The 16,641-nt window shown below is 41.9% G+C and overlaps 2 protein-coding genes across 6 annotated transcripts in view; one reads left to right on the plus strand and one right to left on the minus strand.

Annotated features, from left to right (window-relative positions):
- Positions 1-7,877, plus strand: part of AARS2 (alanyl-tRNA synthetase 2, mitochondrial) — a 34,384-nt gene extending 26,507 nt beyond the window's left edge. The window contains exons 17-22 of the mRNA XM_020785086.3: positions 364-472; positions 3,791-3,913; positions 3,997-4,107; positions 5,141-5,224; positions 5,735-5,845; positions 7,335-7,877. Coding sequence (XP_020640745.3) covers positions 364-472; positions 3,791-3,913; positions 3,997-4,107; positions 5,141-5,224; positions 5,735-5,845; positions 7,335-7,499 — 703 coding nt within the window. The 3' untranslated portion in view covers positions 7,500-7,877. The remainder of the gene's footprint in view (positions 1-363; positions 473-3,790; positions 3,914-3,996; positions 4,108-5,140; positions 5,225-5,734; positions 5,846-7,334) is intronic.
- LOC110074672 (uncharacterized) overlaps positions 317-16,641 on the minus strand; it is a 39,756-nt gene continuing 23,431 nt past the window's right edge. For 3 of the 5 annotated variants that reach the window (XM_078383040.1, XM_078383039.1, XM_078383041.1), the window contains 3 exons: positions 16,375-16,570; positions 14,879-15,048; positions 317-12,021 (listed from right to left, as the gene is read on the minus strand). In XM_078383040.1, the coding sequence (XP_078239166.1) occupies positions 11,872-12,021; positions 14,879-15,048; positions 16,375-16,570 (516 nt within the window). In that variant the 3' untranslated portion in view covers positions 317-11,871. Of the gene's footprint in view, positions 12,022-14,878; positions 15,075-16,374; positions 16,571-16,641 lie in introns of those variants that run through there. The other 2 variants (XM_078383042.1, XR_013540413.1) reach the window with 2 other exon arrangements.

Raw genomic sequence — 16,641 nt, forward strand, 5'->3', positions numbered from 1 at the left:
CCCCCTAGGCCCCACCCCCAGGCCATGCGGTGGGGGAGACCAAAAGGAAGCCAAGACTCCCCCATGTGGCTTGCCCCACTGACCAAACATTTTTATGCCTTTTAAAAATATCTTTTTTCTGCTTCTGAAGTGGCAGCTCTGCTGTTAAATGAGATGTAACCCCCTGGCCTCCTAAAACAATCCCTGGTGGGTCCTAGGGATGGAAAATTAGTTCCCAAACTCAGCAAAGTTGCCCCTCCTTTTCCTAAAACCTTTGAATAGGCAGAGTTTGCCCTCTAGAGCATAGACTGTTTCCTACACTAAAAGAGTGGGTGTATTTTTCTTCATTCTCCTACATGTGTTTCTCCTCCTCGCCCTTGCCAGGCACCTTCTGCGAACAGGAGCTGTACATGATTTCACGATCATCTCAGAGCGGCAGCCAGTTAAAGGGATGAGCCATATTGTTGCACTGACAGGAGAGAAAGCCAAGCAAGTAAGACCCTAATGAAAGGCTGGCATGCTTTTTGCTAATGATGCAGTTGCTCTGTAAGCATGCCCACAGGTCAGCTAATCTGTGTCTGTGTGTCTGTGTCTGTGTGTGTGTCAGATGCAGTGGTTGGCCTTCACTCTTGATCATATTCCAGGAATCTTTCACCACAACTTCCAATATACATACAGTTTTCCATTTTCTACAATCCAACATCTTGCTTGTAGTATCACTCATTGTGTCCTGAGCTAAGATTGTGAAGGAAAGGGTGTGCTTTCTCTATTGATGGCAAGACCAGCAGTAACTATTTGCCATAACTAGTTACTTTGGGGTAACAAGTAATATAACTAGCAATTACGAAGTTTCTTTAAACATGTAACATGTGAGATATAAATAATAATCATGTGTCATCAAGTCAGTTCTGACTTATAGTGATCCTTTTCAGGATTTTCCAAGTAGAGAATATGCAGAAGTGGTTTACTATTCCCTTTTTCTGAGGGCACCCTGGGGCTGTCCACTTGCCCAAGCCGCATAGGCTGGCTGTTCTCCTGGGAGATACAGTGGGGGAATCAAACTCCCAACCTCTGCCTCCACAGCCAGATACCAAAGCCACTGACAGCTACAAGTTAGGTATAACAATAATATTTACTTTCACACATTACTTCTAAGGACATTTTATATTTTAGAATCATTTTGACAGGAATTCTTCAGTTTTTATGCTTTTCTCTTAAAAATCCCAAGTGGCAAGGGATTTATTCTTTGCTCTTGTCTTTTTATCAATATTTCCAGGATACAGTGCCATAATTAATCTTTAGAGAGAACTAGAAAATATTTCTTATTTTCTGTCCTGTTGGTAAGAAAAACCCTATGTGTTAATAATGCAGTTGGAACAGGTGCTCTGAGGGGCATAGAAGCTTCACCTGCCTGATTATTGGAAACTGTATGCCAACTCCTACTGGTTTTGATTATTGAGCTGGCATGTTCTCAACATCTTCCAAGACTGCTTTCTGTGCTTCTTTGCTGACTTGGAGGGAGGCCATAGTGGGTTGTAAATGGAGCACTTGCAATATTGGTTTGCTTCTTTTTTTTTCTTGGGATACTTGTCATACTATCTTCTTTTTTAATTCCCCTGAAATAACGTCAGTGCCCTTAATGCTTGTGCTATACCACTGGGGTTTTTTAAGCCTTGTTCCCACATGCTTCTGCTAACTCAGTCCCTTTGTCTTTCCCACACACCTCTCCAACCTCTTGTGATCATTCTTCTGATGTCGAGCTGTTTTGTGAGATCTAGCCTGATGCACAAAGCAAAAGGCCAGCGAACCTTGGTACCTTGCAAGTGGGGAACCAGCCGGATTTGCTGCTTCCTCTGCCTGCGGGCAGTGAACAATAAAATTATCCCAAGAGCAGTAGTTTTGCTTTGGCCCTTGTGTTCAGTCATCTCATCCTGTGCAGCGATATTTCTGACAAGGCTCTGCCTGCCAAAGAAGAGTGAAGGTTCCCAGGTGGCTTTGTACAGATTGCCAAAAGCAGTGACCCAAGGCAGCTTTATGTCAATGGTCCATGTTCATCGGCAGTTTCCATTTATGTTTAGCTGGGAGAGGGAACTGAACACATTCAAGGCTGTGCTTGCTAAGTGAATGGGAGTAACTGCAACAGAGCAGCAGCGAAAGCAATGGTATTCAGTGCCTTAGATGTGCTCTTACACCTACTGCCTTCCTGTGGCTGGAATGTAGTTCTTCTGCACTTCTGCTGTTCTGAGCAGATTCAGAATGAAAATCTGAAATATGGCAAATATTAAAACAGTCTGCCTCTCCTTGCTTTATTTATTTATTTATTTATTTATTTATTTATTTATTTATTTATTTATTTATTTATTTACTTACTTACTTACTTACTTAATTACTTACTTACTTACTTACTTACTTACTTACTTACTTACTTATGTGCCACCCACACTACCCGAAGGTCTCTGGGCGGCTTACAGCATTTAAAATACAATAAAAAGGCAAAATAAAAGGGCAAAATAATTTTGACAGACAAATTATATGGTTTCCTGGTAGAAGAATCACCATGTATTCCATATTTTAAAAAAATAAATATTGCCTAAAAGAAGTCTGTCTCTTGTTTTTCTAAGTCAGTCTTATTTCTGAATTGTATCACCAACATATTTGGAATATTGATATACTCCAGAATTACAGAAAGTGAATTAGCCCTGTTCCACCTTGGCATAACATGGAACCTAGCATAGAGGAGCAGGAACAAAATCAGCTTTCTTTCTTTCTTTCTTTCTTTCTTTTTTTAAGAAACTGGTCTCACAGGGAGCACGCCAATAAAATAAATTGGATTATTGGAGTTTTTCTCATTCTGTCTTGACTTTTGTCTTTGTGCAACACTGCCATTTGTAGAATTAGTCTTATGTGTTGTTGAGTCAGAAATGATTTATAGCAACCCTAATAGGACTTTCAAGATAAGTGAGATACTGTATTTAAGGAGTGGTTTTTAACCAGTTCGGCTGCCCTGATGAGGTTCCATGGCAAAGTGGGGATTCAAACCCTGGTCTCCAAAATCCTAGTCCTTCATTTTATCTACTGCACCATACTGGGTGCCCAATTACTTCATTAAAAATCTAGACTTTATTTGAAATATCTATACACATTATTTGAAATATCTGTGAACATGTTCTGTAGACAGCTTCAAACCAGCAATTTGAATTGGTCCGAGAGACAGTCTGAGGGCAAGCAATGGTGGAAAAGCACCAATTTGCTCATACCATCTAAGCCTGGTTAGCAGTCTTGTACAGTAGAGGGATTCTGAACTGGCTGAAGTTTTCAGACCCACACGTAACACAATTGAGTTATATTAGAGTGTGCATGCAACTGCAGTTGACCAAAAAAGAAATTTACCAGGTTATGGATGTTTGCTCAGACTAACACAGCTACATCTTTGTAAACTACAATTTAAATGTCTGTAACCTTCCATTCTAATTTCTGTGTGACAAAGCAATCTGCTCCCTCCTCCCTTCCCAAACCCCCTCTTAAAGCTGGCAGGTTTTATTAGTGGTGGGACATAACTAAGGTCATTTGCCCTTGATATCTCTCTCTGTATTATCAACAGCCCTTTCATTATTTACCAGGGATGTCTATTCCAAGGATCAAACCATGCTGAGCTTTGGCTTGTGAAGTGGCCTTTTTCCAAGTTTCCTAGCTATTGAAAACCTCTTGGTTCTGTTTCTGCATTATGAATAGAATTGCTGGTCATTTCTACACCTGTTCCTTTTGTAGATGGCCTTTCCTGAATGGTGTCAGCTCTTTCTTCCTCTCCTAGGCCCGAGAAGTTGCCCAGTCCTTTGCTAGAGAAGTGGACTCCCTCAAAATGCGAGTGAAAGCGGGAGCGGCCTCTGTTGATGAGGCACAGAGACTTTCTGGGGATGTTGGCCGCCTAACAAAAGTAAGTACTGATTGACTGCAGACTTCTAATGTAAGGAAGTGTCCAGGAGGAAGTGTCCTTAATGGCATCACTGTGTTTTACAGAGAGTGGACAATACTGCAATGCCTCAGTGGCAGAAACGGGAACTGCAGGGCACTCTCAAAACTCTGCAACGAGCAGCCAACAATGCAGTTAGAAAACTGGAAACGCGACTGGTAAGGATGCAACATTAGGCCGCTGATAGCAGCACGAGTAGATCAGGAGCAGGAAGAGCGAAATTGTTACCAATTACAAAAGAAAAAAATCTGTAAAGCTATGTAGTCTAACACTAAGTCAAGATTGGACACTTTTGCAGGATTTGGCTATCAATTTTATGTCCCTGAAATCCTCGAGGGGGGCCGGAAACCAGCAAAATTGCAAAAAAAAAGTCAATGAAAGAAAACTAGAAGTAGCCAAAGGACCACTTCCAATTTTGATAAATGGTTATTTTGGGGGGAGGTGTGTCAAACACTGCAGGGACACCCTGTGATCTGTTTAAAAACTAAATCACTGGTCCTGGATGCTTCTTTTGCTGGGAAAAAATGTTTTCCCCTAAGAGGTACAGAAGAGCCTAATAGGGTCATGTGGTACAAAAACAGCGAACACGGGGGGCAATTAGGGCTTAGGGCCACACTTTGTTCACCCTTGCTCTCGATACAAATGGTTGCTTCTACAGCAGTACCTTGGTTTACGAATGCCTCGGGTAACGTAATTTTTGGTTTATGAAGCAAAATCCATTGAAAATAATGCCTGTTTACTTTTTTTCCTGGTTTTTTTCCAAGTACAAAGAAAGTTTCCCCAGGATGCATTGTGCCTGGAGGTTTGTAGCGCTGCCCCCATTCCTATGGCAACCCACGTTTCAGTTTATGAATTTTTTGCATTACGTAACGTCCCATAGAACACAAAAATACGTAAACCGAGGTACTCCTGTATATGTGATGAGCCCCGAACTGAGGTTTTTGTTTGCTTCTAGAGCAATAGTATGTGTATGAATTCCTCCCCCCCACACACACACACACCTCCATTTGTCTTAAGATGCTTGGATAAATTCTTGCTGGGCATGAATTCTGTGGGCAGAAAGAAATGTTTGACCCCAAGGCTTTTCTGTGACATTTTGCAGAAACGAAGGTGTGATCTGCCCTTGATAGTATTTCCTCCCTGATGGCACTAGTTTTGAGTTTTCATTACTGTGTACTTCTCATCCTTCAGGCTGCAGAGAAAGCTCACCACCTGAGAGCAAAGTATAACAACCCAGCAGTCATTGTGGATACCATCCCGGTCGAGACTCCTTCCGTGAGCATCTATCAGCTTTCTCTTTCTGTTTGGTTCGCACAGAAACAACCAAAAGGGTCAAACTGGGTTTGGTTTTTGTACAACTGTAACTCCTTACTGTGAGAAACCAGAAGAGCTGCCCTGGGCTATCTCTACTACTGACAATGCACAACATTTTTTAAAGCTTGGAATGAGGAAAAAATGAGATGCTCAGCATATGAAGCATCCTGGCTCTGGATTCTGTACTATGGAGTATTTCCTGCCCCCTTTCCTTCCACACAACTTCCCTTGCAGTGCAATTTTTCTTTCGATGCCTCTAAACAAGTTACCATCCAAATCTCCTCCCACAGTCTACAACATACTGTAAAAACCTTGGCTTAGAACATTAAAACACATTTCAAAATGTCAGAAATTTTTCACAATTGAATTTCTTTATCAAAACTATGAGTAATGTTGAAGGCAGGGGGGAGGGGGAGATTTTTATACTGCCAACATGAGAGTTTTATTGAAACTCTTTTGCTTTTTCCTCAGATATTGATGAAAGTGGTGAACCAACTGTGTAACAAAATGCCAGAAGCTTCTGTGATGTTGCTTAGTCCCCAAGCTTCTGGCCAGGTGTTGTGTGCTTGTCAGGTATCCAAGGTAAGCTAGTTCTGCCTTGTCTTCACAAATTTGGGTTTTGGCATTTATTTTTATTAAATGTCTGGGGTTGGGGAGGGATTGTAAACTGTTTGGAGGAACTAGCAGAAAACACAAAGCCAACTGCTTGGCAGCTTGACTAGACAGAATCTAGAACTGAGGCTTTCTCCCCAGGATCTTTGTGGTATAAAATAACATCAGCCGTGTCCCTGCCTGGACAGGAGATCCCTGACAACATTGTTCTGTGCATTGGTAATTTCAAGATTGACCACTGTAATGGTCTCTGTCTGGGACTCTCCTTGAAGGTGGTACAGAAGCTCCAGTGGGTTTAGAATCCAGCAGCCAGGCTGATTTCCAGCACAAGTAAATTTGACTGTATCTCCATGATCCTGGCTCCCTTGCCCTGGCTCCCTATTGTTTTTTGTATCAGATTCAAGGTGCTGGTTTTGAAATACAAAACCCTTGATGGTTTGGGGCCTCAGTACCTGTCAGACCATCTCTCTCAAAGAACAGCTGTTTTACCTGGTCTTTTTAGGCCTCACTATTGAGGGTAGTCACACTGAGAGAGGTGAGGAGCGTGTCAACTAGCAGGCCTTCTGGGTGGTGGCCCCATCTCAGTGGAATGGACTTCCATTGGAGGTATGCCAGGCCCCCTCCCCCCAAATTGTCAGGAAACTGATGAAGGCAGAGCTGCATAGAGAGGCTTTTAATGACATACTCCCCCTGAGGTTAATTCATGAACCATAATCTATGTGTTACGTCACAATATGATTTGCCAATTTTTGATTTGGTTACGTTTTTGATTCACCCACCCTGTTGTAGGGTGGGGGTGGATGGGAGTAATATTTTTGTTTCTTATGTAGGCTACCCAGAGCAGTGCCTTTCACTAAGTGAGGCTGTATAGAAATCAATCAATCAAACGAACAAGTGAATGTGTATATTGCACCCAAAACTCCAATAGAGTCAGTATGGCACCAAGGAAATCCACATTACAGATTAGAAATGGGGATGGAGCAAGGCTTGAATTACAGAATCACAAAGAAACATAATATCCTACTCATAGCAGAAAATGGGGCCCTGTGCAGGACAGCCTTATGTCCTGAACATTATGTGCCTTACAGGGATTGGCATCTGTAATGCTGCCAGCTACTCTGTCTTAAGGAAGAAGAGCCAAGGAGGTAAATGACTGGGGCTAGGCTGCCTACATTTATTCCACTGACCCAATGTGCCCTCTAATTTTCAGCCCTGCTGGGCGTGGCTCCGCCTCTCTCACACACAACTTCTTCCCTGCGTGTGCACGCAACTCCACCACTCCCCGTGCATGCGAAGTTCCGTCACGACCAGAACCAAAGGGGCTATGGGGAGGAGGAGGAAAGCTGCACAGCGGGAGGCAGAGTTGTACATGTGCAGCCACACACCTCAGAAGGAACCATGCACTGGCCTATCCTTTGCACTTCTGTTCACTTTTCTACTTCCTTGTTTCCCGCCTCAGAATTCCTTGCCAGCATTTTCTGCCGCTGACTGGGCCCTGGCTGTCTGTAATGAAATGGGAGGCGATTCTGGTGGTTCTGAAGTTGTAGCCAAGGGCCGGGGGAGCACCAACGACTTGCAAAGGGTCTTGATAAAAGCTCTGGAATACGCAAAGAATAAACTCTGATGCCTGCAGAAGGACACTGAGAATGGACAAAGATTACTCTTGGGTTCTGCGCCTCTGGAGCACCTGTTGCAGTTTACTGCTATAGTGGGTCCATCTGTTCCATCTCAGACTGCAGTTTCTCCTAGAATATCTGGGTGGCAAGACAGTACAAATTGGCCTAAACTGTGTGGACAGACAGAGAAAGTGCACGAAACCTAGTTTGTGCATTTGAAGATACTGGTGTGGAAAGAGCAAGACTGGTCACCCACCCAGTCCCATAAGCAAAGAGGAGCATCTTGGATTCTGCTGCTTGTATGGCTGATGGGAAAGCCCCAGAGAGTAACGGGATTATGTAGTACTGTACTATAACACTGAGCAATAAAGAATAAGAGAGAATTATCTCTGACCATGGAGTTATTTTTTATGACCTAAAGAAACAAGGTGGGAGTGGCCCCATGGCTTGCTGAATTCAGTGGGGTTTATTCTCAGGGAGGCATAGTATACCTTATACTATATATACACAGCATGCTAGCCACAAAGTCTTTACTCTTTGCCCCCGCTGTTAACAAATTTCTCCATATATTCAATTTCTGCTCTTGAGGGCTGCTTCATGAAGACCATTATTCTTATGCAACAAACCTAGATTAATTCTAATAATGCAGAATACCTTCAGAAGTCTGAATTCTGTCAGTTTCTCTTGACATCCATACTTAGCTTTTGATCTACAACAGTGGTTTTCAACACTGAGTAACCCAGGTGTTCTTAAACCACAACTCCCAGAACCCCTGGCCAGCACAGCTGGTGGTGAAGTCTTCTGGGAATTGCAGTCCAAGAATACCTGCGTTACACAAGGTTGGAAACCAGTGACCTACAGCATTATGTGGCTTTTTAGTGCCTCTCGACTTAGTGCAGATTGCAAGCAGCAGTCCTTTAGAACAGTGGTCCCCAACCTTGGGCCTCCAGATGTTCTTGGACTACAGCTCCCAGGAGCCTTCACCACCACCTCTGCTGGCCAGGATTTCTGGGAGTTGAAGTCCAAGAACATCTGGAGGCCCAAGGTTGATGACCACAGCTTTAGAAAACAACAGCAAACTCCAGAGGTAATGGTGAGGTCATGGCTATCATTGGATCACCTAGATCACAAAGAAATGAGCAAGCCTAAATGAATCAATAGTTCCACCAGATGTAGATACAGTATTAATTTTTTAAAGAAATGAATCTATTTCTGGCATTAGATATGTCTATCTTCAATCTTCTGAATAACAACAAAAACCAGAATAACAAACACCAACAACCCAAAACAGGAAAACACCAACACTATGCTTTTCTTTTGCTTTTCTTCCCTCTTCTGGCTACCAGGCATTTTGTTGCTTTATTGGTGCTTTTTCATACCTAGCCTAATGAAAAGATTGAATTTGTAATTCGTCTTAATAAAGCATTGCCCTGTTGTGACTATTGGATTATTACTCTGAATATTACCCCACTGATGCATTCAGAGGGCATAAGCCACAGTGGCATGTTTTACGTGGCAAGAAAAGGGCAACAGAAAAAGAGATATACTCTCTGCTGCCTCTTAAATGTTGATGGTTTCACTGCCGTATTGATACACAACATGACAGTTTTGCCTCCATTGTTCATGGAAATGTAGCCCTGTAGTAGGATTATGAGCATTAACAAAGCATTACATATTTCACATGTGGTATGTTGCTCTTAATTTTGTTCTGTTCCAATAACACAAATGAAGTGTTGAACATCATTGAATAGAAACAGTCTCATCACTCAACAGGCTTACAATCTGTTTGCCTAACTAGTGACTTAATGTGCTGAATCTTGCAGCTGCAAAGCATTTTATTCGTATTATTTTAAGAGTAGTAAGAGGTGACTAGAATGTAAGATTGCTAAGTTTGGGTAATAACAAAAATGTGACTTAATGGTATATGGTAAATGGAACTCAACCTCCACCTGCATGTGGTTATCTGACAGGATCACAGAATCATGGAGTTCGAAGGGGCCTATAAGGCCATCAAGTCCCTGCTCAATGCAAAAATTCAAATCAAAGTACCATATATGCTCAAGTATAAGCCAACCCGAATATAAGCCAAGGCACCAAATTTTACCTCAAAAAACTGGAAAACTTATTGACTTGAGTATAAGCCGAGGGTAGAAAATGTAGTAGCTACTGGTAAATTTCAAAAATAAAAATAGATACCAATAAAATTCATTAATTGAGGCATCAGTAGGTTAAATGTTTTTGAAGGTACTGCCCTTCTGAGCTGCAAGACACATTTCACTGCCTGAGGAGGGAGGACTCATACCAGATGCTGTGCTTATCTACTGCTCTACTGCTGCGTAACAAGATGGACGGAGACGGAGGATGGAAGATATGCAGAAGGAGGAGGATGGGAGTGTCCTGGAAACGGAAATGCAGTGTACTTAACCCAGGTCACAGAGGCTGCAGGCGCCTGTAGATGAGCGGGGGAGTCCAGAGAACACCCGCACTGCAGGGGAGAACATGTAATTTTGACACTGACTCGAGTATAAGCCGAGAGGGTGCTTTTTCAGCAAAAAATTGTGCTGAAAAACTAGGCTTATACTTGAGTATATACGGTATATCTCACAGACGGTTGTCTAATTTTCTCTTGAATGCCTCCAGCATTGGAGCACTTGCCAAGTCCAGAGGATCTTGGTGGCATGGCTGAATGGGTTTTAAGCTAACTAAATCTATCACTGGTGCAATCCAGTTTGTACCATTAATCACTGCCTGCTTAAACTAGCCACAAACTACAGATGTTCTGTCAAAGATATCACTTCAAAAGTAGCACCTAAATTGTTTTCAGTGCCTTCTTGATGACCCACTCTCAGTGTTTTATTGGGCTAAGAGAAATGATGTGAACGCCTGGCAGTTTATTTCCCCAAAAAATATAAAGGCCAAACTATCTGTGGTAAGGATGAGGGACTCCAGACTATCCATCATTTTGGGCTTCTTCATCTAGCCACACACCATTCCCCATTATGCCATCATTCCCTGGCTTTTGTATAGTTTTCTCATTCTAAATTGTTGAAATGCCTCTTCTGAAGTTGAGATACTCCTCCTTCATAGAGGCAACGTTTCTGCAACTGGATTTGATTATTCTGCTCAAGAAGGCTCCCTGCCTTGCGGGGTTCTATGGGACAAGCATAATTATGGAAAAAGTTTATTGACTACTCTGTACATTGCTTTGTCGATTGCAGCTGCTTTGTGCCTCATAAATCTCACTGGCAGATCTAGCCTCTTATGCTCTGATGGTAGCTTCCAGCTGTATAAAAACCTCCACAAGGATGAAAGGGGTTGGCTGATGTGAAGTAACTTTCATAATGTAGGGCAGGACCTGGCAATCCACAGCAGGAGCCCCTGACCCTTCTCTGGAGGAAAGGTGAACTGTTCTTTCCAGGCTGTGTGCTGTTTCATGCTACCCCTGTGCCAACAGCAGTGTGCTGAAGTGGTGCCCCAGTTCTCCTATGCTTAGTAAGAGCTCTGTCATATTAAACCAGAGCAATCACGCTGTCCGCCATGCCATTTTGGCAACCAAAGAATTCTCAACCGTTTCACCTAAATGTTAAAATTCCTTGGTCTGCTACTCTGACCAATAGCAGCAGCTAAAAAGTCAAGGATACATACCAGAAAGCAACAGGCAAGGGAATTGCTGCAAAATTGATGGCCACATCAAGGGACGCCAAAAAGGCAAATACCATGCCTTTTCTGTTGTGGCCCCCTAGTTTCTGGAGTAAAATGCCAACAGAGATACACTGGCTCCTTCCCTCCTTATGTTTAGAAAGCTGGTAAAGACAGAATTATTTATTTAAAGCTGCCTTTAATAACTGAATTTCCTGGATGCTATCATTTTTTAAACTCATTTGAGATTTTATAGGGTTATATTTATAGTTTAATTACTTTCTGTGGAATCACCGTATTTATTTTGAATGTTTTTTTTTTGTTAGTTTTAGTGTTTGAGGGTTGTAATTTTATATCTTGTAAACTACCCAGTGCAGTGCTTACACTAATGGGGAAGGTATAAAAATTGAATATATAAATAAATAAATGCACTGAATGACCATTGAAAATGACCGGGCTGACTTGCTATTAACATCACATCATGTAGTCAACAGATTTTAGATTAAAAACATCCGTGACAATGACGTCTCAACTATTTCATCACGTAGTCAAGCCCGAAGTGCACGTGCACATGAGTATGTCTGCTTATATTCTGAGCTGAATGAGCTTTTGTCCAAGAGCTCACTCTAGTGTGCCCCTCTCTTCAGTCCACAGCTAGTGCTTTATCAAAACCTCACAATAAAATATTCCACAAGCTGTTTCTGGTTACAGCCCCATCCATGTTCATGCCAACAACCCATGTTAATTTCCTGTCTTGGGATCAGGCGAATGGCCTTGAATCAGTACTGGAACTTTGGGAATGGAGGGAAGTGAAAATCTTGTTGCCTTCTTCCTGATCTTGAACACAGAAGAGTTTGTCTCACTGTAGCTTGTGCCTTCTTGAGCCATATCCTAAAAACAAATACAGTTTTGTATCAGTGTCATCTTCTAACCTGCAGTAAAACTGGAATACATCAGAGATTCCAACTGAACTACAGGAGAACAAGATGGGCCTTGTACACTGTACTGTACATGAGAGATATGCAGAAGTTTGCATAGCTGCATTCTTGGAACTGTAGTCCAAAACCACAGATCCTATATACACCTCTACTGTAGATCTGAGAGTGAAGTTTTGAGCTCTAAGATAATAATTCCATTCCATAGAAACAAATTCTAAGATAATTTGGCTATACCTGATTCTTCTGTGACTTACATCAATGGTTCTCCATCGTTGGACTCCATCTATTCTAGACTTCTGCTCTTAGAAGGTCTAAGCAACAGAGCCAACAGTCACAGAAGTACAAAATGATTGGCAAACCAACACTAAAAACCATTTATTTAGATCACTTCCATGTCATGATATTCTACAGAGAACAACACTAGTGATTGGCATCTGTCAGTAAGCCCCCGTTTCAGTGCAACAGTAACCGCAAGGGAAGTCCCCATTCATGCATGTGTTTCACATGGCTGGTAACTTACTAAAATAGGCTTACCCCATGCACCGCCCAGAGTGGTTGTACAGACCAGATGGGTGGGATATAAATCAAATAAATAAAAAAAACCACACAGATCATACAAGCAAACCAGTAGAAAGCTTCCTTAGGCAACAGGTCTCTCTGCACTGTTAGTCTAGACATCTTTGCCAATGTTTCATTCAAATCATGCTTGAGTTTCTCAAGAACTGGCAGTTTTTGCAAGAATGTTTCTAATTGTGCAGTCAGGCACATTATTTCTAAGACAGTCTGCTATTATTTCGTGCTTTTAGGATACTTGAAGGATACTTGAAGGACCACCTCCTTCCATATGAGCCTACCCGGCAGTTAAGATCTAGCCAGGGGTCCCCTTTGAAAGAGCCGTCCCTTAAGGAAGTAAGAGGGACGGCTTGTAGGCAAAGGGCCTTTTCGGCAGCTGCCCCCAGACTATGGAATGCCCTCCCGACTAAAATTCGTCTGGCACCGACGTTGATGACATTTCGGTGCCAGGTCAAAACCTTCCTGTTCCAGAAGGTTTTTAATTGAAATAACATCAACTGTGGGTTCTGATGGCAATTTTAATTGTATTTTAATCATTTTATCTTGTATTGTATCTTAATTGAATTTTAATTGTTGTAAGCCGCCCAGAGACCTCTGGGTAGAGTGGGCAGCATATAAATAAAATAAAATAAAATAAAATAAAATAAAATAAAATAAAATAAAATAAAATAAAATAAATAAATAAATAAATAAATAAATAAATAAATAAATATGAAGTCTATAAGAAATTGCTTGTCTTTCTGGCATATATGTAATCCTTTTGACTGTCTAATCTTGAAGGCAGCAAAATAAATTTCTACATGTATTTGCCCTATAAACATGGGAACAAGCCAATGCCTGTGCTTTTGGGTCCATTTGCCATCCTATGAAGTTGTGCCAAGAAAATGCACTCTGTGCATGCCCCATAAATATGCAGTCTTTTCACTCAGGTGTGAGTATAGATAGGGTAGATTAGCTTTTAATATTTTCTGATGTGCTGCTTTTTTCTTGAATGCTTGTAAGTCTGTCTCCGCATTTGTCCCTGTATTTTGAATATTTTTTTCTTGTAACTATTTGGAACTTTTTTTTTACCCCTCTTGACCTTTTGGTTTGTTTTTCTTTCTTTTCTTTTAATAAACTACAAAAATCCCTTCATGCAGCTGTCTGTATTTTTGGCTAGAGGGTTTATGCTACTAAAACCAGTCTTTGACCAGCAGCTGGGGGGGGGACTAGATCAGCAGGTTAGAGGAGTGGTGAATGTCTCCTTGTAACAAGGTAAGGTACCCAAATACTGTATATTAAGGAGTCAACAATAAGACCCTTGTTAAAATGCCCTTCTTGGATATCGGATATTTATCAGCCATATTCCACTTTTGGACAAGGTCTTGGATTGCTTGAGCTCCAGAGGTTCCTGGATGAAGCAGATTATCTAGATTTATTTCATTCCAGCTTCAGGCCTGGAACAGAGACAGCTTTGGTCACCTTGCTGGATGACCTACGCTGGGAACTAGACAGAGGGAATGCATCCCTGTTGGTTCTGCTGGGCCTCTCAGAGGCTTTCAACACCATCAACCATGATATTCTTCTGGGGCAACTTTCTGGAATGGGTTTTGGACAATATTCTCTCTCAGTTTTGGCTCCACTTGGCAGGGCTCTGCCCTGCGTGTGTGACTGGAACCAAAGGGGTGGAAACGCTAGCTGTGGGTCTGTTTGCTTGACACAGTACTGTGTGCACCTGACACAAATTGTGCTGCACAATTTAGAGGAAATGTTGGTCTTGGAGGAACTGTTTTACAGTGGTTCTGATACTTCTTAGATGGCCAAACTCAGAAGGTATTTTGCTTGACACCCTGGCCCTTGGTCTGTGGTGTCCTTCAGGGCTCAGTCCTGTTCCTCATATTATTCAGCATCTATATAAAACCACCGGGAGAGATTATCTGGAGTTTGGGGGTTCCGTGCCATCAGTATACTGGTGACACCCAATTCTATCTGTGCTTCCCTCCCATCTGATTCCAAGGAAGCTGTTCTGTGCTTAGATCAGAGTCTGTTGTCAGTGAGGCAGTGGATGAGGACTAACAAACTGAAACTTAATCCAGACAAGACAGAGTTGCTCCTGGTCAGTCACAAAGCAAATGAGGGGATAGGGATTCAATTTGTGCTGGGGGAGGTGTCATAGATTTTCCCTGGGATTTTTTACTCCTTGATTCTAAACTACCAAACCTTATGTTCTGGTAAAGAACACAATGGCACATACTGACCTGTAGTGTGAGGCCTTCACTGATGGAGAAGGTATAAGTGAACCCACCCTGGCTTCTGCTTCCCTGACAACCCCTGGCCTGTCGGAGCAGTGGTAGGTGGAGAGGCTGTGGGGGTTGCTCTTCATCAAGCATGGCTCGCCTTTTCAGGAGCAGCAGTTGATTTCGTAGCACTGCAGAGAGAGGGTTTCACTCAGAGCTAGAGGTGTGAAGAAATCTCAGTAAATTATTTGTCCTTGACAAGTAAGTAGTTTGGGACTGACTCTTGAGAGGCTGGAAATCCCAAATAGTATTCTAGTGTAACGTGCAGGAAATATCATTATGTAAAACTTATTATTTTTCCTCTGACAAGCAAAGCACGTAAACAAAGAGCAAGCACAGACACACTTACGAATTGATCAAAAAGACACAAACAACCCACCCAGTGCTTCTAATTTTTAAAAGTCCATGCAAGAAGGCCGCAGGTCTTGGAGTTTAGTTCTGCAATTTGCATTTTTGAGCACAAATTTATTATTTATGACTTTATTACTTTGATTTATACACTGTCTCATTAGTGCCAAAGCACTCTTCTGGATGGTTTACAGACAATTAAAATAAAAAATTAAAACAATTAAATTAAAGCAAACAATTTAAAACAAAATTTTCTCACAAATGAAAAAACTCTTATCCTACATAAAACTGACAGAAAATGTATTTCCACATCACAAGCAAGAAGAAAAACAATGTTTTCTCATTCTCACACACAAGGAAGGATTTACATCACTATTTAAAGTTAATGTGGTGTAGAGAGTGGACTAGGACATTGGAGATGACTAAATATATACTTTAGTGGACAGCCACTGTGGTGGCTAGAGTCCTGGACTGGGATTTGAGAAGTACAAGTTAAGGACCTTACTGAGCCACAAACATGCACCAGGTGAGTAAATGAAATATCCAGAAACTATTTCTTCTGTCTTTGAAAGATCTGGACCTCGGTATTAGAGCATATGCTTTGCAAGCAAATAAACAGGCAAAAATATCTCAATTTCAAGTGTTGAGAAGGAACTTGGTCATAAACTTTGGAGACTTTCTGATAATGAAGGGAAGATGCAGCACAAGCCTGACTCAATACTTGGCAGCTACTTATTCACAGCCTAGCCACAGCAGCATAAACTCAGAAATGCTCTGCTTTTGTCTTAAAGTGATACTTCTACCAGGGCTTTGAAGAGTTAAAACATTTCTGGACTGCCACTCCCAGAATCTATGGCCAGGGGATTCTGGAACTGGTGGTGCAAAAAAACAAAACAAAACAAAACTTTTCCAAGCTCTACTGAGGATGATAAATACAACATGAAATTGGTCTTATTTCTTAGAAGGCTTATACAGTTTTCCTATACATCACGGCATGCCAGTGAAATAAGCATGCATTTAAATAGATCATTTCAATAGACACACACAAACTCTATATGAACATACCTGCCATATTCTTTCTTTAGGTTTCTAATTAACTATAAACCCACCTGGGACTTTCTGTGCACTCGTGGTAGAACGCTTGATCCAATTTTTCCAGAAGGCAGCCCAGTATGGCAGCAGGAGGCTGAAGACTGAATTCTTCAGTTCATCAAATAAGCTTGGAGGAGGCAGTGGAATCTCCTCCTGGAGGACCAGCTCGGCTGCCCTGATAGCTCTGCTCAGCCTCTGCGTATCCATTGTCACCTGGCAGGCAAAGGGCAAACAATCAGCAGGCTGGCTGTCAAAAGAACCCCTGGGAAACATAATCCCCTTTA

Source organism: Pogona vitticeps, chromosome 1 (genome assembly GCF_051106095.1).
Source record: "Pogona vitticeps strain Pit_001003342236 chromosome 1, PviZW2.1, whole genome shotgun sequence".
Taxonomy (NCBI): domain Eukaryota; kingdom Metazoa; phylum Chordata; class Lepidosauria; order Squamata; family Agamidae; genus Pogona; species Pogona vitticeps.